Source organism: Nerophis ophidion, linkage group LG20, assembly GCF_033978795.1.
Source record: "Nerophis ophidion isolate RoL-2023_Sa linkage group LG20, RoL_Noph_v1.0, whole genome shotgun sequence".
NCBI lineage: Eukaryota > Metazoa > Chordata > Actinopteri > Syngnathiformes > Syngnathidae > Nerophis > Nerophis ophidion.
Window position 1 is genome coordinate 19,263,941 of NC_084630.1, and position 21,433 is coordinate 19,285,373.

The following is a 21,433-nucleotide window of genomic DNA, read 5'->3' on the forward strand; positions in this document are numbered from 1 at the left end:
ACATTGTTCGAATCAACAACCAATCTGAACTTTAATTTGAGTAGTTTCAAATCACACACTGAGCACAATTTCAATCAACAAAAACAACAAAATGCAAAATATTGATGTGGAGGGGGACGTGGTCGCGCGTTCCCTGCGGGCGGGGTGTGTGCAGCAGCCAACAGGTGAGTGGATAATCTCAGCTGGAACAAGTTATCTAATCACCTGTTCCCTTTATTAGCAAGGCCGGAGACTATGAGAGGGGTTTCTTGGGAACAGGAAAGCAACGAAGAGACTTGTGAACTATAAGACTAGAGTGCCGAAAGGCAAAGAGGAAATTTGGATAAAACAAACCAGATTGCTGAAAGCATAAAAGACGAACTTTGAAAACGAATATAAACGGAAAAATAAAAACTCTCCTGTTAAACACCAACGTCTCAGGTGTTGTGGTCACATTGCTCCGCTGGAACCCGGAGGGTAAGAGAAAGACTACCCACAAGTGGCGCCCAACAAAGAAGGACCAAGAAGATGTCCACCACAACCCCCCTAGAGGCGCTCGGACGAGTGCTGGCCGAAGTGTCTGCGACGAGCCAGCAGCAGTCCCAACTACTGCAATCCCTGATGGACAGAGCAAACGCAGGTACGGGGGCGTCGACTTCAATGCAGCGCATGGTGGAGGGGCAGGACCCTCAAGCATACCTCGACGTGTTCGAGGCCACGGCATCAGCGTGCAAGTGGCCGGAGGAGGAATGGGGAGTGAAGCTGCTCCCACTCCTGGTGGGGAAGGCGCAGCGGGCAGCCTTGAGTCTCCCAGCGGCTGCCCGGATGCAGTACCCAAACCTGTATCGGGTAGGCAGCAGTCCAGAAGACCACCGGCGGAGATTCCGAGCTCTGAGGTTGGGCCCAAATGACCGCCCATTCGTGCTGGCGCAGCAACTGAGGGATGCGGCCACCCGGTGGCACATCCGAATGGGCAAGATAAAAAAAAATGTTTGAGTTGATTGTCCTAGAAAAATTTATCGATGCCATCCCAGCCAGGGCCTCCGCATGGGCAAGGTACCACCGGCCCCAGGACGTGATGATGGCGATAAACCTGGCGGAGGACCATCTGGCTGTCCAGAAGGAGGCAAAGGCGGCCAAAAGGCCTACCTTAGCACCCCGTCGACGACTCACACCGCCGGAAGGGACGTCCCTGGAGCAGCGACCCCGCACGGCCGAGCCACCCGGAACCAAGGAGCAGGTTCCCCACTCAGAAGAACAATGTCAAAGCACACACACCTGCACCCATTCACGCACCCACAGATACACAACAAGGGGGGGACCACGGGGTTTTCTCATCTCATCTCCTCTGCTTGTGCGTTACAGGGTACCGGCACTGCGAATGGAGGGCTTCCCTCGCAGATGGCGCCTCGAGCACCAGGGCCGGTGTGCTAGGGTGTGCGGCCAACCCGGGCATGTGCGCCGGGAGTGCTCCGTGATGTAGGTGGGACAGGTGCTACGGGTTGTCGGGCCCCCAGCATCCGCCCCCGATTCGGGGGAGACATACTGTGTCCCGGTAAGGGTACCAGGGAGTGTATACCAGGCAATGGTAGATTCGGGCTGCAAACAGTCCATGATCCACCAGAACTTGGTTCAACCTGGGGTATTGAGGCAGGCAACATGGGGTAAAATTAGGTGTGTACATGGGGATGTTCACGAGTACCCGATTGTGCCAGTGGAAATTCGGTATAGAGGCCAAAAGCATAGTGTCAAGGTTGCCGCACGCGCGTATCCCATAATTTTAGGAACGAATTGGCCAGGGTTTAACCAGCTAATAACGCAATGCGTGGGGATGCGTTCACGGACTGTAGGAGGGGGGAGCCTCCGCGCGGTTCTCAGTGGCTACGCAGCTTCATCCGGGACGGCCGAGCGGGAACCGGTGGGGGCTGTGCGGGAGACCCCCCCCCCAGCCCTCCGATGGCAACCTACGGAGGATTTTCCCCTCGAGCAGTCCCGCAATGAGACCTTGCGCGCGGCCTTGGACCAGGTGGATTACATCGACGGTCAGCTGGTGCGCCCGGGGAGAGCCCGGGTATTCCCCCATTTTTTAATTATTTGCGATAGGTTATACCAAGTGACCCGTGACACTCAGACCGGGGAGGAACACACCCAGTTGTTGGTGCCAAAAGGCCGCCAGGAAATGATTTTCCAGGCGACCCATCTTAACCCGCTATTTGGCCATATGGGGTATGATAAAACACTTAATTGGATTATGGTCCGATTCTATTTGCCAGGCCTCCGGGCAGACGTGCGTCGGTGGTGTGCGGCCTGTCCGGACTACCAGCTGGTGAATTCGACGGCCATCCCGAAGGCCCTCTTGCGCCCATTACCACTCATAGAGGTCCCGTTCGAAAGAATTGGGATGGACCTCATCAGACCATTTTCCCCGAGCACACGGGGATACCGCTTTGTGTTAGTCCTGGTGGATTACGCAACGTGGTACCCCGAAGCAATGCCGCTGCACTTCATCTCTGCCAAGAGTGTTGCGCAAGCTCTGTTTCAGGTCATTTCCCAGGTCGGAATCCAGAAAGAGATTCTGACGGACCAGGGCACATGCTTTATGTCACGCACGATAAAAGAACTATACGGATTATTGGGAATCACGGCCATCCGCACCAGTGTTTATCATCCACAAACGGATGGGCTGGTGGAGCGATTAAATAAAACGCTGAAAACCATGATCCGTAAGTTCATGCACAAGGACAAGCACAATTGGGATAAATAGTGGGAACCCCTAATGTTTGCAATGCGGGAGGCACCCCAGACCGCCCTAGGTTTTACACCTTTTGAATTATTATATGGCCGGAGGCCCCACATAGTCCTGGACTTCAATAAGGAAAGCTGGGAGGAAGGTCCAAGCTCCAGAAAAAACGAAATCAAATATGTCATGGACATGCAGGCAAAACTCCACAAGGTGGCGCACTTATCACGTATAAATTTGCTCCATGACCAAGAGCGTCAGCAGCGCACGTACAACAAAGGGGCCCAACTGCGCAAATTTACACCGGGAGAAAAGGTGCTTGCATTGCTTCCAACCTCAAGTTCCAAATTACTTGCAAAGTGGCAAGGACCCTTTGAGGTCACACGGCAAGTAGGTGATGTTGATTATGAGGTTCGGCGCTCAGACCGGCGCGGAGATACTCAGATTTATCTTCTGAACCTGCTGAAGGCATGGAGAGAGGCCGAGCCTGTCTCCATGGTGACGGTAGTGAGAGAGTAGGAGGAGCTGGGCCCTGAGCTCACACGCTCTGGCCCACCTCCTCATCGTCTCTACGACAAGCAGCTCACGCTAGCGCAGAGAGAGGATGTTGTTGAGTTGCAGCGTTGCTTCTCTGACGTGTTCTCCTCGCGACCCGGATGGACGAATCTCATACAACATCACATTGAGACCAGCATGGGGGTTACGGTGCGGTCTCGGCCATATCGGCTGCCAGAACACCAACGCAAAGTAGTTCGGGAAGAATTAAAAACCTTGCTTGAGATGGGGGTCATAGAAGAATCCCACAGTGCTTGGTGTAGCCCATTGTCTTAGTAGGGAAGAAGGATGGGACTATACGGTTCTGTGTGGATTACCGCAAGGTAAATGCGGTGTCATGTTTTGGCGCATACCCAATGCCCCGAGTCGACGAGCTCCTGGATTGGCTAGGCACTGCTCGTTTTTTTCACAACACTGGATTTAACCAAGGGCTACTGGCAGATTCCCTTGTCACCAGAGTCCCGGGAAAAATTGGCCTTTTCCACTCCAGAAGGTTTATATCAATTTGTGACACTTCCGTTTGGCTTGTTCGGTGCGCCTGCCACGTTCCAGTGCCTCATGGACCGGGTGCTGCGACCCCACGCGGCAGCCTACTTGGATGATGTCATCATTCAAAGTGGCAGCTGTGAACAGCACATGCAGCGGGTGGAGGCGGTGCTCGTGTCCCTGAGGCAGGCCGGGCTCACCGCCAATTGGCCGGAGGGAAGTACAGTACCTGGGGTACCGCTTGGGGGGGGGAAAGACTGCGGCGATCGCGGCCTGTCCACCACCCAAGACGAAAAAAGAGGTGAGGCAGTTTTTGGGACTGGCAGGCTACTACCGCCGATTCATTCCCCGGTTCGCAGACCTGACCAGCCCACTGACTGACCTCACCCGAAAGGGTGCCCCGGAGCTGGTCCAGTGGACGGAGCAGTGCCAGCGGGGTTCGAGGAGGTAAAATCATCACTCTGTGAGGAGCCGGTGCTGCACATGCCAAACTTTAATATCCCCTTCTTTCTGCAGGCGGACGAGTCGAGCCGGGGACTGGGGGCTGTGCTGACCCAGCGGGTGGGGGGCGTCGACCGCCCAGTGCTTTACATCAGCCGGAAGTTGTCAGACCGGGAGGCGAGGTACAGCCCCGTAGAGAGGGAGTGTCTCGCCATCCGTTTGGCGGTCGGGGCCCTCCGCTACTACCTCTTGGGGCCTTCAGTGTCTGCTCAGACCACAAACCTCTGCAGTGGCTCCACCGAATGAAGGATGCCAATGCGCGGATCACCCGGTGGTACCTCGCACTGCAACCCTACAACTCCCAGGTGGTCCAAAGGCCAGGCGCATAGATGGCCATGGCCGACTTCCTCTCTCGCCCCGCTATGAGGGGGTTGGGGGGGAGTTGGCGCGGCCGGACAGGTGTTCGGCCTGAGTCTGGCGGTGGAGGCATGTGGAGAAGGGCGTGGTCGCGCGTCTCCTGCGGACGGGGTTTGTGCAGGCCATGAAGCAGCCAACAGGACTATACGGCTGGAACGAGTTATCTAATCACCTGTTCCCTTTAATAGCAAGGCTGGTGACCATGAGAGGGGGTTCTTGGGAACAGGAGAGACCGAGAGGCTGAAAAGCAACGAAGAGACTTGTGAACTAAAAGACTAGAGTGCCGAAAGGCAAAGAGGAAATTTGGATAAAACAAACCAGATTGCTGAAAGCAAAAAGACTAACTTTGAAAACAAATATAAACGATATAAATAAAAACGCTCCTGTTAAACACCAACGTCTCAGGTGTTGTGGTCACATTGCTGCGCTGGAACCCGGTGGGGAAGAGAAAGACTTCCACAATTGAAGATTACCTTCAAACGGGAAGATGTTGAACGATTTTGCGGCAAAAGCGTCGCTACAAAAAGTAGCAACACCACATGTGAAGATGTTGAACAGTTATGCGGCAAAAGCGTCTACAAAAAGTAGCAACACCGCATGTGAAGATGTTGAACACTAATGCGGCAAAAGCGTAGCTACAAAAAGTAGTGGTCATAGTAGTTGTCATAGTAGTTGTCATAGTAGTGGTCAGATTAGTTCCCGTAGTAGTTGTTGCAGTAGTTGTCATAGTCATAGTTGTCATAGCAGTTGTCATAGTAGTCATAGCAGTTGTCATAGTAGTCATAGCAGTTGTCATAGTAGTTGTTATAGTAGTAGTCATAGTTGTCATAGTAGTTGTCATAGTAGTAGTCATAGCAGTTGTCATAGTAGTTGTTATAGTAGTAATCATAGTTGTCATAGTAGTAGTCATAGTAGTTGTCATAGTTGTCATAGTAGTTGTCATAGTAGTCATAGCAGTTGTCATAGTAGTTGTTATAGTAGTAGTCATAGTTGTCATAGTAGTCATAGCAGTTGTCATAGTAGTTGTTATAGTAGTAGTCATAGTTGTCATAGTAGTGGTCAGATTAGTTCCCGTAGTAGTTGTTGCAGTAGTTGTCATAGTCATAGTTGTCATAGCAGTTGTCATAGTAGTCATAGCAGTTGTCATAGTAGTCATAGCAGTTGTCATAGTAGTTGTTATAGTAGTAGTCATAGTTGTCATAGTAGTTGTCATAGTAGTAGTCATAGCAGTTGTCATAGTAGTTGTTATAGTAGTAATCATAGTTGTCATAGTAGTAGTCATAGTAGTTGTCATAGTTGTCATAGTAGTTGTCATAGTAGTCATAGCAGTTGTCATAGTAGTTGTTATAGTAGTAGTCATAGTTGTCATAGTAGTCATAGCAGTTGTCATAGTAGTTGTTATAGTAGTAGTCATAGTTGTCATAGTAGTAGTCATATTTGTCATAGCAGTTGTCATAGTAGTTGTCATAGTAGTCATAGCAGTTGTCATAGTAGTAGTCATAGTTGTCATAGCAGTTGTCATAGTAGTAGTCATAGTAGTCAAAGTAGTAGTCAGAGTTGTCATAGTTGTCATAGCAGTTGTCATAGTAGTTGTCATAGCAGTTGTCATAGTACTCATAGCAGTTGTCATAGTAGTATCAGATTAGTTGCCGTAGTAGTTGTTGCAGTAGTTGTCATAGTAGTAGTCATAGTTGTCATAGTAGTTGTCATAGCAGTTGTCATAGTAGTCATAGCAGTTGTCATAGTAGTTGTTATAGTTGTCATAGTAGTCATAGCAGTTGTCATAGTAGTTGTTATAGTAGTAGTCATAGCAGTTGTCATAGTAGTTATAGTAGTAGTCATAGTTGTCATAGTAGTAGTCATAGTTGTCATAGTAGTAGTCATAGTAGTTGTCATAGTAGTCATAGCAGTTGTCATAGTAGTTGTTATAGTAGTAGTCATAGTTGTCATAGTAGTAGTCATAGTTGTCATAGTAGTCATAGCAGTTGTCATAGTAGTTGTTATAGTAGTAGTCATAGCAGTTGTCATAGTAGTTATAGTAGTAGTCATAGTTGTCATAGTAGTAGTCATAGTTGTCATAGTAGTAGTCATAGTAGTTGTCATAGTAGTCATAGCAGTTGTCATAGTAGTTGTTATAGTAGTAGACATAGTTGTCATAGTAGTAGTCATAGCAGTTGTCATAGTAGTTGTTATAGTAGTAGTCATAGTTGTCATAGTAGTAGTCATAGTTGTCATAGCAGTTGTTATAGTAGTAGTCATAGTTGTCATAGCAGTTGTTATAGTAGTAGTCATTGTCATAGTAGTAGTCATAGTTGTCATAGCAGTTGTTATAGTAGTAGTCATAGTTGTCATAGTAGTAGTCATAGTTGTCATAGCAGTTGTTATAGTAGTAGTCATAGTTGTCATAGTAGTTGTACTAACATCAAGTGATGTGTTAATTTGCCGTTTATAAAGATGGTACCACAGGTGTTTGCTCTGCGTTTCTTCCAATGAGTCAATTTTCCGCGAATTCGCCACAGCCATAAATATCGATCCTTTTGGCAAACAGGAAGGTGACGCATCCATCGCATACGACCGGAAATCATGACTTTGATACGATTGAAAGTAGCTTGTGTGTAGCACGGTACATTGATATTGCGAATTAGATATAACATTTGGAGAAGTTTTAGTGGCGAGAAAGTTAGGACAAGAAAAAGTTTGCCTGTTAAATTTCTTTTACAAATTCCTGGCTTTGAAGAGAACAATTAGCGATTGACGATCAATCGTTAATCCTGCAATTTGCACAGCGAAATCGACGAGTCACAGGAGAAAATCCAGAAGGCCGGAAAGAGCGCACCGCGGAAGGGGAACACGAAGGAGTGGAAGGGATACGCTCTATCCGTCACGTTGTAGAACGTAGCCGTGCTCGCGTCTAAATCCAGCAACACCCCGACGCGTTTGGGATTAGGGTTAGGAAGAACGACCTCCTTGCCGTCGTGCCAAGCCGAAAGTTTGACGTCAAACCATTCCACGCACCAGGACTTAGCGTTGCGGCCCAGTCGACTGGAGGCACCCTTGCGGTTGATGCTGTGGTAAGCCAACCCGATGGCGGTGAATTTGTTGTTAACGATTCGAACCTCCCAGTAGTGGCGTCCGGTGGTGAAGCTCTGAGTAGCGAGCACCTGAGAGCACATGGCGAAACGCTGAGGGTTGTCGGGGATATTTGCAGGTTCAGGCTGGTTGGACACAGACACCACGGTGAAGCCCTCGCTTAGGATGAGACGTTTGTGGGCCGTCTGGGAATTAAACGTGAGTTCCCTGCCGTCTGGAAGTACAGAAAAAAGACAACTTCAAAGGGCCAGATGAAGCCATCAGGACCACATCATCTGCAAAAAACAGAGACCTAATCCTGCAGCCACCAAACCGGATCCCCTCAACGCCTTGACTGCGCCTAGAAATTCTGTCCGTGAAAGTTATGAATAGAATCAGTGACAAAGGCCAGCCTTGGCGGAGTTTATTCTAAAATATTAAATGTAAATTAATATTTACATTTCACTGATAAAATCCAATAAATAACCATTCAAAAAGCGTCAACATCTCATGACTTAAATATTAACCAAGTATTAGAGCTATTGTTATTATAAGTGCTAACGCAGACAAACTGTTTATAGCGGTGACATGATCACTACCGTGTCTCCCTCTGTTTACACCAAGTGGTTTGCTGTTTCCTCGCTTCCTTGCTCCCTGTAAGTTTATTGTCGATCATAAATCATGCATCTCGCCTAGACAGAAGACGCCTGAGTAGGTAATCCGACAAGTTGGTACACTTTGACGGCCATGGTCCCCAACCGCTCCCCCACCTTGTGTCTTCGCCACGATTTTGAGTTATTTTTCATCTAAATGGGAATAAATGCGCATCCTCACAGTCGCAATCCTAATGACAGAAGACATTGTACAGTAAGTGACATTTTATTATGTTTGTTAGCTCTTATAAAGTCTGCAGTGTGTAATAATCAGTGATTAATCAGTTATTTTAATTAATGCGCCTTGTATGCTTAAAATGGTCAAAATTATTAACTGTTCTTATAAATGTGACCGTTACTACATTACATAAATTCTTACATCATGTTTATAAAACCTCAGGGTTTCCTGCAGCGCTTTGTTGTTAAGGCGGCCACCGCCTAAACTAAAGTCTTAACAAGCTGCTACGTTGCGTTCTGCCTCTGTCAGCACCCAGCATTGTCCTACCCGCAGAACCATCTGATTCGCTGCTACCGCTCTACCAATCAGCAGTGCATATTCAGAGCACATGGAGTCAGTGCTCCTGCGGTGTGGTGAGCAGAAAGGTGTTTAGCAGGTAAGCATAAGGCAGAGGACTCTCCTGAAATTATAATAAACACCCCTCAGTCTTCTCCAACTCAACAACTAGTAACATCACTATGAGCCCGTTGACGTTCTAGAAACATAAGCGGCAGCTCAGCAGGCTCGCAGTACTTGAGGTGAAGACTAATTAGCTTTTAGCGTAACGTTAGTTGAGCATATGTCAGCATGTGGCCCCAATTTTTACTTTTTTTTTTTTCCAAACGCTTACTCACAGTAAGTCATTAATTTGACTTAGTAAGTCATTGTTTTGACTTAGCAAATTACTAAGTCAAAATATTGACTTACTAACTCATAATAATGACATACTTAGTATCTCAGGTAACTAAGACTGTTTCGTTTTTACTTTACGGGGAAAAAATATCGAGATATATATCGTATATCGCCATTTCGCGTATGGAGCGGAAAACACAACCAAAAAATTGTAGGCTTCGTCCGTCTGCCTGTCCCGCGCAACGCCCCCTCTTTCTGGTGAGACACCACCTTAACTAACACATTTTCTGGGGGGAACACTGAACCTTAATATGATCAACATATGTAAATATTAAATGTTACTACATTACATACAGTACAGGCCAAAAGTTTGGACACACCTTCTCATTTCAATGTGTTTTCTTTATTTCCATGACTATTTACATTGCAGCCCTTTGAGACACTAGTGATTTAGAGCTATATAACTAAACATTGATTGATTGATCATGGGTGTCAAACTCTGGGCCGCGGTCCAAGACTCCCGAATTTCAGTGCCCCTCTCGAAAATCTCCTGGGGGCAACCATTCTTCCGAATTTATCCCGATTACCACCCGGACAACAATATTGAGGACCCTGCCTTCCTCCCTACAAACAGCGTGCCAGCCCAGTCCCGTAATATATGCGTCTTTTACGCACCGCAATGAATGCAACGCATACTTGGTCAATACCCATACTGAAGGTGGCCGTGTAAAGAACTTTAACACTGTTACATATATGCGCCACATTGTGAGAGCACAACAAACAAGAATGACAAACACATTTCGGGAGAACATTCGCAACACACACAACAGAACAAATACCCTGAAAACCTTGCAGCACTAACTCTTCCGGGACGCTACATTATAAACCCCCCCCGCTACCACAATTTTTTAAATGTTCATTTTATTTAACATGCCATTGATATTCTTTCGTTTGTTTTTTGAAAGCTGATTTTGCACCATTATGTTATATAAGCGTTGCTTGTTTTATATTCGGTGTTAAAGCAAATCAGTTTAGCAAACTGAGCAATAATTAACGTTTTTATTCTTGCGCTTTCTCTGGCTACTTGAGTGTTTGATTCATTCATTATTGTTATTTTATTTTCAAATGTATTTTTAGACTTTGGAAAAAGTTTTTATTCAAATTTTATTTGATATGCCATTGATATTTTTTAATTATTAACATTATTTGAAACTGGATTTTGCATGTCACTATAAAGTAAAATAAGCTGTGCTTGTTTAATATTCATTGCAAAACTTGTTTAGGTCCTATTAAAAGGTTAATTTGTTCAATTTTGGCCCGCGGCTTTGTTCAGTTTTTAAATTTTGGCCCACTCTGTATTTGAGTTTGACACCCCTGTACTAAAGGGTGGCCGTATAAACAACTTTAACACTGTTACAAATATGCGCCACACTGTGAACCCACACCAAACAAGAATGACAAACACATTTCGGGAGAAAATCCGCACCGTAACACAACATAAACACAACAGAACAAATACCCAGAACCCCTTGCAGCACTACGTTTTCCGGGACGCTACAATATACACCCCCCGCTATCCCTGTTGTAGATTGTCACTGAAGGCATCACAACTATGAATGAACACATGTGGGGTTATGTACTTGACAAAAAAAAAGGTGAAATGAATGAAATTATGGAATAAGCGGTAGAAATGGATGGATGTTTTAAATTCTAGTTTCTTCAAACTAGCCACCCTTTGCTGTGATTACTTTTTCCGCACACTCTTGGCATTTTTTCCATGAGCTTCAAGAGGCAGTCACCTGAAATGGTTTTCACTTCACAGGTGTGCTTTAACCCTTGTGTAATATTCATATTGTTCTTACACATTTATGTTAAAATACTGAACAGATGTTTACCTTTTCCCAATAAAAATCTGTTCGGTATTTTAACATAAAAGCGTTTGATTGTGAGGCACTAAAAGCCACAAAATGCAAGGGGTCCGTCAGACCCACAAACGCCGGCTGAGTAACAACAATATGAACGTCGCACGGAAAATTTCTCTGCCATTTTCTGCATCCCACAGGGATTCTTTTTTTGTGTTTTCTGCACCTGCGGTTCCCACACAAGGTTGGAACATTGTTTTTTTTTTTTTTTTTTTTTTTTTTTTTTTTTTTTTTTTTTTTTATTAAATCAACAGAAAAACACACAAAATACACTTTCCATCAGTGCATCAACCCCCCAAAGAAAACCCCTCCCTCCCCCATTCACACCCAGCCACACCCACTCACACAAAAAAGGGTTGTTTCTTTCTGCTACCAAAATGCTGGTTCCCTCAACATATATAACACAGTCTGCAAGGGACATAGTCCCTGAAACACACATGATTGTGTGTGTCGCCGGTCCACTAACACTATCATTAATTACTATTTTTTATGTAATTGTTTTATATGATTTTACTTTCTTTTTTATCCCAAAAAAAAATGTCATTGTTTTCCTTTTTTTTAATCTCATTTTATTTTATTAAAAATAAAAAATAAAAAAAAATAACCTTATCTTCATCAGACCAGGTTGTTAATGGAATTAGACTTGTCTAAAAGGTTTTTAAAACCAGGTCCAGTCCAGACAATTGGAACATTGTTTGTCAACACTGTCTGCTCTCATTTTCTCGCACAATTGACCCTCTGATGTTCTGTGTACTTCCACTCCCGTCCTCCTCCTGTCTAAGCCTGCAGTGGGTGCGTGTGGTACATAGAACATCAATTTCCACGCTTCTATTATAAGTAATGGAAATGTGTAGGGAGGTGTATGGTCATTAAATATGTTTTCTGATATATGTTCTTCACAGAAAATGAGCCAAAGTCAGTGAGTCTGTTTGAAAAATTAATTAATTGTATCATTTTTCCTTTAATAAAAAAAGGAAAACGGGTCCCACAGACCCGAACACCACACAAGGGTTAAGCTCATGGAGAGAATTCCAAGAGTGTGCAAAGCAGTAATCAGAGCAAAGCAAAGGGTGGCTATTTTGAAGAAACGCCTCGGGATCCCCCGGGAAGAGCTAGACGAAGTGGCTGGAGAGAGGGAAGTCTGGGCTTCCCTGCTTATGCTGCTGCCCCCGCGACCCGACCTCGGATAAGCGGAAGATGATGGATGGATGGATGGATGGATTTTTTTTTTGTTAAGTCCATAACTCCACATGTGTTCGTTCATAGTTGTGATGCCTTCAATGACAATCTACAAAACGCATTAAATGAGAAGGTGTGTCCAAATGTTTATAAAACCTTAATGGAGGTGTTTTTTAAGGGGAGATAGATAATATTTTAGAATGCAAAAAAAACATCCATCGTCATGTCTTTCATAAAAAAAGGGCATTTCCCCTTTAAGAGTGTTGCAAAAACTCCAAAAACTTACACTTGAGAAGGTTGTGTCTTTTCTCCACGGCTGTCATACTTGTTGGTAGGTCCATCACTTCTCCTACAAAATGACATGGAAGTGTTGACTTCAATCTCACACCTATTTGTGCCTTTTTTACAATATATTGCACAGTAACAGTCTAAAAGTACACGATAAACATGCTTTGGCACATACCTCATTTTTTAAATGTGACCTATTACATTTATTCTTGGTCTTTTGGATTGGATTCTGGACTCAGCATCACGTGATTATCCTCACATAAAGCTTTGTAGGTCTGCATCACTCCTATGTATTTTCTGGAGCTGTCAATTCGTTTAAAACTTGTGTAATTTATTCTTTTGTCCATTTGAGTACCGTATTTTTTGGACTAGATGTCACAGTTTTTTTCACAGTTTGGCCGGGGTGCGACTTACAGTATGTGTGAAATTATTAACGCATTACCGTAAAACAGGGGTCGGGAACCTTTTTGGCTGAGAGAGCCAAGAAAGCCAAATATTTTAAAATTTATTTCTGTAAGAGCCATATAGTTGTTTTTTTTAACACTGAACACAAATAAACGCGTGCATTATTAAGTAAGACCAACATTTCTAGAGTATAATAGGTCTCTTATTCTTTGTAATAACATTGTTATTCTGAAGCTAACTGTGGAAGGGGCGTGGCCTGCGGGCCTGCAGCGAAGCAGGGTGTGCCAGTACCGGCTTCGAAATCAGCGACAGGTGCGTAGACGGCCCACCTGGGCCTTGTTATCTAATCACCTGTCACTCTGTTATAAGCAGCAGCCAGGAGGAGAGACGGGGTTGGGACTGGAGCCAGAGCGCGAGCGAAAACGAAAGAGAAAAATACAATTGCTGGAAAGCAACCGAGAGACTTATTGAACAATAAAACAATATTGTAACCCTGAAACAGGCTCTCATGTTGGTGCTTGGTGGTCTGAAGAACCTCCAGAAGGGCAAGCCCCACACTAACCAACAATAAATAAATAACTTCTTACCATTAACGCAACTTCTTGAACAGGTGCGGTAGAAACGGATGGATGGATTAAAAATGCATGAGAATGTTTTATATTTTGAACATTATTTTTAACACTGTGATTACAAGTGAAATTATTCATTATTTATCGTGTTAAGCAATGTCAGCTCAGATTTATCCGAGAGCCAGATGCAGTCATCAAAAGAGCCACATCTGGCTCCCGAGCCATAGGTTCCCTACCCCTGGTCTAGTCTCTTACGTGAATGAGCTACATAATATTATTTGATTTGTTCAAGAAGTTGCGTTAATGGTAAGAAGTTATTTATTTATTGTTGGTTAGTGTGGGGCTTGCCCTCCTGGAGGTTCTTCAGACCACCAAGCACCGACATGAGAGCCTGTTTCAGGGTTACTAAATTGGTTTATTTTTCAATAAGTCTCTCGGTTGCTTTCCAGCAATTGTATTTTTCTCTTTCGTTTTCGCTCGCGCTCTGGCTCCAGCCCCAACCCCGTCTCTCCTCCTGGCTGCTGCTTATAACAGAGCGACAGGTGATTAGATAACAAGGCCCAGGTGGGCCATTTACGCACCTGTCGCTGATTTCGAAGCCGGTACTGGCACACCCCAGTTCACTGCAGGCCCGCAGGCCACGCCCCCTCCACAGTTAGCTTTAGAATAACAATGTTATTACAAATAATAAGAGACCGATTATACCCTACAAATGTTGGTCTTACTTAATAATGCACGCGTTTAGTTGTGTTCAGTGTTAAAAAAAATATTATATTGCTCTTACGGAAATACATTATAAAATATTTGGCTTTTTGGCTCTCTCAGCTAAAAAGGTTCCCGACCCCTGGACTAGACGTATAAGATTTCATGGGATTTATGGATTAGGAGTGACAGATTGTTTGGTAAAGGTATAGCATGTTCTATATGTTATAGTTATTTGAATGACTCTTACCATAATATGTTAAGTTAACATAGCAGGCACCTTCTCAGTTGGTTATTTATGCCTCATATAACGTACACTTATTCAGCCTGTTGTTCACTATTCTTTATTTATTTTAAGTTGTCTATTCTTGGTGTTGAATTTTATAAAAAAAAATTCCCCCAAAAATGCGACTTATACTCCAGTGCGACATATATCTTTTTTTCCTCCTTTATTGTGCATTTTCGGCCGGTGCGACTTATACTCCGAAAAATACGGTATTCAGATAAGAAACTTTCTAGCGTCCATGCGTATTTTAGAGATAAAAGCTGAAATAAACAAGATTTTTTTCTAATGACCTTTATGCTTTCTACAAAACCAGAGAAGTTGACACGCTGTGTAAAATGGTAGAGATGTCCGATAATGGCTTTTTTTTCCCCGACATCCGATATTCCAATATTGTCCAACTCTTGATTACCCATAACGATATCAACCGATACCGATACATACATTTATAAATGGTTGATTTAGGTAGGCTAGTAAGGTAAAGTTTTGTACCTGACAAGTTTCGGCTACCTTGTTTCTGCAGCCGACGTCGTCTGTGACGTGTTGTATGGATTGTTCCATCCCACCACTTCAGGTGTTTGTGTTTGAACCCCGGGTTGGGCGCACACTAGGTGACCTTGTGTGCTTTACCTTACTAGACGATATAAAGCAAATGTGTCAAACTCTGGCCCGCGGGCCAAATGAAAGTACACGGTGGGCCAAATTTCAAATTAACATTAGAGCTGGCCCGTCGGTATTACACACACCGCATTCACCGCGAATACTCATACATGCCAACCCTCCCGGTTTTCCCCCGGGAGATTCCCGAATTTCAGTGCCCCTCCCAAAAATCTCCTGGAGGCAACCATTCTCCCGAACTTCTCCCAATTTCCACCCAGACAACAATATTGGGAGGCGTGCCCTAAAGGTACTGCCATCAGCGTCCTCCATAACCTGTCATCACATCCGCTTTTTCTCCTTACAAACAGCGTGCCGGCCCAGTCACGTAATACCTGCAGTTTCTACACACAAATAAGCGAATGCAAGGCATACTTGATCAACAGCCATATACGTCACACTGAGGGTGGCCGTATAAACAACTTTAAACTATGAACTACTGACCAACAACGTCTCTGTCTGGACTGGAGCACTGCAAAGAGTCAGTGTTCAAAAACAAGAAAAAAAATACAAAAATGAGGGGTATTTTACTTGAACTAAGCAAAATTATCTGCCAATAGAACAAGAAAATTTGGCTTGTCAAGACTTTCCAAAACGAGTAAAATTACAGCTGCAAGCAGCGTTGGTCGGGTCCGCCTTTGGCCGCTGCCAAGCCCTGGTCTAAGCCAGACCTACATAGAGGTCTTTGTTTCATGTCTCTACGACATTCCTAACAGAAGTTACAAGCAGTTTTGTCTGGGTTTTTTCCTAGGGGGCGCTGGAGCGCAATTTTGACTTTTGGGGCTTGGTTATTTATTAGATGGCAATTTTCGCCAGTCCTGATGTGTGATTTGATGAGTTTTGAAGCATGTTAAGGGGGTCAAATTACAGATCGGTGTTTCTGGATGTTGTTGATAAATGGCTTTCGCCTTGCATAGTAGAGCTTTAACTTGCACTTTGAATCATTTTAAGGGGGTAAAATTACAGCTCAAATAGGCAAAAATGATATTTTTTCGGAAAATTTGCGCAGGGGTTCTTTGAAGGCGAATAAAATCCAAACCGGAGCAGTAATCAAAACTCTTTCAATAACTTTTAATCAGAAGGGTTCAAACTCTGTTCTGTGCGAGTTTAAAGCCGAAACGACAAACGGGCTCAGAGAAGATAACGTTTGAAAAAAGGTGACAGGTGTTTACAAAACTTTTACTTTGAAGGGGTAATTTTTAACTTCCTGTTGATTTTTGCTGAAGGATGTCGATTATTAAAATCTGTGTTTTATGCAAAAATTGCGCTACAGTGCAATTTTGAGTTTTGTGGTTTGGTTTTTTCATTAGATCACAATTTTTGCCAGTCCTGATGTCTGTGCCAAGTTTGGTGAGTTTTGAAGCATTTTAAGGGGGTCAAATTACAGTTCAAAGAGGCAAAAATTGCATTTTTTGCGAAAATTTTGTATTGAAGGGGTTTTAGCCAACTTTCTGTAGATTTTTGCCCCAAAAGGTAAAATTATGAAATGTAGGTCTAAGTCAGTTCTACATATATATTTTTGTTTCATGTCTCCACGACATTGTTAACGGAAGTTACAAGCAGTCTGTTTTTTTTTTAGTTTTAGGGGGCGTTAGCGCGCAATTTTCATTTTTGGGAATTGGTTGCTTAATAAGTTGGGAAGGTTTGCCACACCGGCATGTGTGTCAAATTTGGTGAGTTTTGAAGCATTTTAAGGGGGTCAAATTACAGTTCAAAGACGCAAAAATTGCATTTTTTGCGAAAATTTTGTATTGAAGGGTTTTTTGCCAACTTTCTGTAGATTTTTGCCCCAAAAGGTAAAATTATGAAATGTAGGTCTAAGTCAGTTCTACATATAAATTTTTGTTTCATGTCTCCACGACATTGTTAACGGAAGTTACAAGCAGTCTGTTTTTTTTTTAGTTTTAGGGGGCGTTAGCGCGCAATTTTCATTTTTGGGAATTGGTTGCTTAATAAGTTGGGAAGGTTTGCCACACCGGCATGTGTGTCAAATTTGGTGAGTTTTGAAGCATGTTAAGGGGTCAAATTACAGCGCATTGGTGCGGAATAATAATAATAAAGAATAATAAAACCTTACAGTTTCAATAGGGTCCTTGGCCCATTGCCAAAGGACTCCACAGGAGTCCTTTGGCAATGGGCCAAGGACCCTAATTAGCTAACTTCAGTGAACCCAAAAATACCTTAAAATAAGTATATTCTCACTAATAACAAGTGTACTACTATACGAGTACGTATTTTCTATTGTTTCATTGAAAATAAAACGACAAAGTTTATTTGGCTGTCATCTGTTTCAATATGAAAAACAATTGTGTCAAAGTTATGATTTTGTTTTACATTCTTGAAATAAGAAATTCTTACTTTAAAAAGTAGTTTTATACTTGTGAGTGTTGATGACACAGCTTTGCAACATTTGATATTCTCGTTTCAAGCATGTTTTACTCAATATAAGTCAATAAATCTCAGCTACAAGCTGTAATATCTTACTGAGATCATTTAGGACCTAAACACTTAAAACAAGTAAAACATTCTAACATAAAATCTTATGTATGGCCGCGCAAGTCCCGGGATGTCCAAAATGTCCATAACACACCCAGCCGAGTCCCATGGGGAGGAGGGATGAAAGTTGGAAAAGTAAGCAAAAGTCCCAAAAATACCTACACAGGTTCGAGTCCCACAAGTTCCGCCGCCGGCCGGGATGCCCAGAATATCCAAAACGCGCTCCGCAAAGGAAGGTGGGGGGAAAAGTCGGGGGAATGTTCAAAAGTCCCACCCGGGTTCGAGTGTGCACTAAAACTCAAACTCGAACCCAGTTGGGACTCGAACCTGGGTAGGTATTTAGAAAATTTTGGAGGACTTTTGCTGACTTTTCTCATTTTTCCCCCCTACTTCCCGTGGGACTTTGTTGGGTGCGTTTTTTAAATTTTTTGTATCCCGGGATTTGTGTGGCCGGCGGCGGGACTCGTGGGACTGGAACCCCAGGGAGGTATTTTGGACACAATTGGAACTTTTGAACATTTTGGCCGCCTTTTCCCCCTCTTCTTCCCCGCCTTCCTGTGCACCATTGCTGCATGTGTTTTTGACACTTGGACCAAAATAGTATCAAGCATATTTTACTCAAAATAGGTCATAAAATGTCGGAAACAAGCTGTAGTATCTTACTGAGATCATTTAGGAGCAAAACCCTAAAAACAAGTAAAAGACTCTAACATAAAATCTGCTTAGTGAGAAGAATTATCTTACCAGACAGAAAATAAAGCAACTATCACCCTTATTTGAGATATTTCATCTTATTTAGATTTCAGTTTTTGCAGTGAGCCTGCAGTGCCTCAGACTGGAAGTCTCTTCAGAGAGTGGTGAGGAAGGCAGAAAAAATGATCAGGACTCCTCTTCCTCCTATCCAGGAGATTGCAAAAAGCCGCTGCCTGACCAGGGCTCAGAAAATCTGCAAACACTCCTCCCATCCCCACCAAGGACTGTTTTCACTGCTGGAATCTAGGAAGAGGTTCCGTAGCCTCCGAAGCCGAACCTCCAGGTTCTGTAACAGCTTCTTCCCTCAGGCCGTAAGACTCTTGAACGCATCATAACTATCCCTTCAATTCCCCCCAAATTGGATTAACTCGCTGGAATATAAAGACAATATAACATACATCCATAAACCTGCATGCATATGCAAAAGTGCAATATATTTATCTGTACAGTAATCTATTTATTTATATCTGCACCTTGTTGCTTTTTTTATCCTGCACTACCATGAGCTAATGCAAAAAAATTTCATTTTTATTTGTACTGTAAAGTTCAAATTTAAATGATAATAAAAAGGAAGTCTAGGTTTAAGTCTAAGTCTTTGTCTTTAACACTGTTACGAATAGGCGCCACACTGTGAACCCACACCAAACAAGAATGACAAACACATTTCAGGAGAACATCCTCACCGTAACACAACATAAAGACAACAGAACAAACACCCTGCCCCCCTTGCAGCACTAACTCTTCCGGTACCCTGATGCTGATATTTACCTCAGAATGCTGCAAATAGAAAAGAGGCATTCCATTTTTTTAATTAAAATTTTATTCAATTTAGCATTGAAGTTTTTTCTTCTTTTTTTTTTTAAGTTGATTTCGCACTATTAAGTTATATCAGCGTTGCTTGTTCCATATTCGGTATTGAAGCGAATCAGTGTAGCAAACTGAGCAATAATTAATGTTTTATTTCTGCACTTTCTCTCACTACTTCAAGGCTTGAATGTTTGATTCATTCATTATTGTTATTTTATTTTCAAATTTACTATTAGCCGGGGTTGAGGTTAAAGGGTAGCGGGGGGTGTATATTGTAGCGTCCCGGAAGAGGTAGTGATGCAAGGGTTTCTGGGTATTTGTTCTGTTGTTTTACGGTGCGGATGTTCTCCCGAAATGTGTTTATCATTCTTGTTTGGTGTGGCTTCACAGTGTGGCGCATATTTGTAACAGTGCTAAAGTTGTTTATACGGCCACGCTTTAGTGCATGGGTGTCAAATTCTGGCCCGCCGTGTAATTTCATTTGGCCCTTGAGGCAATATCAAAATAACATTAGAGCTGGCCCGCTGCTGTAACACCACATTCACCGCTAATACTCATACTCATCAACCCTCCCAATTTACCCGGGAGACTCCCAAAGTTCAGTGCCCCTCCCGAATTGCTCCCGGACAATAATATTGGGGGAGGGCCGTAAAAGCACTGCTTTTGGCATTCTCTACATGTCGCGACGTCTGCTTTTCTTCCATAAAAACAGCGTGCCGGCCAACTCACATAATATATGCGGCTCATACACACACACACACAAGTGAATGCAATTTATACTTGGTCAACAGCCATACAAGTCACACTGAGGGTGGCCTTATAAACAAGTTTAACACTGTTACAAATATGCGCCACACTGTGAACCCACAGCAAACAAGAATGACATTTCGGGAGAACATCCGCACCGTAGCACAACATAAACACAACAGGACAAATACCCAGAACCCCTTGCATCACTAACTCTTCCGGGACGCTACAATATACACCCCCCTACCACCAAACCCCGCCCCAACTCAAACTCGCCGCCGAATAAAGGCATTACATTTGTGTTTTTATTTTATTTCATATGCCATGGATATTTTTTAATTATTATTATTTGAAACTGGATTTTGCGTGTCACTATAAAGTTGTATAAGCCTTGCTTGGTCAATATTCAATGCAAAACTTGTTTGGGTCCCTAGTAAAGGGTTCATTTGTTCAACCTCGGCCACCGGCTTTGTTCAGTTTTAAATTTTGGCCCGCTCTGTATTTGAGTTTGACACCACTGCTTTAGTGTGACCTGTATGGCTGTTGACCAAGTATGACTTGCATTCACTAGTGTGTGTGAAAAGTTTCAGATGGCCGGCAGGCAAAGGCAGCGCCTTTAAAGGGGAACATTATCACCAGACCTATGTAAGCGTCAATATATACCTTGATGGTGCAGAAAAAAGACCATCTATTTTTTTAACCGATTTCCGAACTCTAAATGGGTGAATTTTGGCGAATTAAATGCCTTTCTGTTTTCTTTGCCCTTTTGTGGGTTCTTCCGAGGATGTTGTAGTCGTAATGATTTGTGCAGTCCTTTGAGACATTTGTGATTTGGGGCTATATAAATAAACATTGATTGATTGATTGATTGATCGGGTTGGAGGCGATGACGTCAGAATGTGACGTCGCCGAGGTAACACACCCACCATTTTCATTTTCAACACATTACAAACACCGGGTTTCAGCTCTGTTATTTTCAGTTTTTTTTACAATTTTTTTGGAACCTTGGAGACATCATGCCTCGTCGGTGTGTTGTCGGAGGGTGTAACAACACTAACAGGGAGGGATTCAAGTTGCACCACTGGCCCGAAGATGCGGAAGTGTCTGCCGCCAGACCCCCATTGAATGTGCTGGAGTGTCTCCACATTTGACCGGCGATGACAGACATGGCACAGAGATGTATGGATAACCTGCAGATGCATTTGCAACGATAAAGTCAACAAAATCACAAAGGTGAGTTTTGTTAATGTTGACTGCCAGCTAATCGATGCTAACATGCTATTTACCGGCGGTGCTAAAGCAGACATGGCACAGAGATGTATGGATAACCTGTAGATGCATTTGCAACTATATTACGTTTCCTTCCACCCACTTTTAATGCGAAAAAAAAACACTTACAAATCGACGGTTTTAAGTTGCTCCAGTGTCAAAAGAT

At 43.5% G+C, this 21,433-nt stretch overlaps 1 protein-coding gene across 7 annotated transcripts in view; it reads right to left on the minus strand.

The window, feature by feature from the left end:
- trim25 (tripartite motif containing 25) overlaps positions 1–21,433 on the minus strand; it is an 80,300-nt gene that overhangs the window by 23,766 nt on the left and 35,101 nt on the right. For 4 of the 7 annotated variants that reach the window (XR_009803117.1, XR_009803115.1, XR_009803116.1 and 1 more), the window contains exon 7: positions 12,578–12,640. Coding sequence is in view for 4 of the 7 variants with exons in the window: in XM_061880655.1 (XP_061736639.1) it covers positions 12,578–12,640 (63 nt within the window). In the remaining 3 variants the exon portion in view is untranslated. Of the gene's footprint in view, positions 1–3; positions 7,923–12,577; positions 12,641–21,433 lie in introns of those variants that run through there. The other 3 variants (XM_061880651.1, XM_061880649.1, XM_061880652.1) reach the window with 2 other exon arrangements.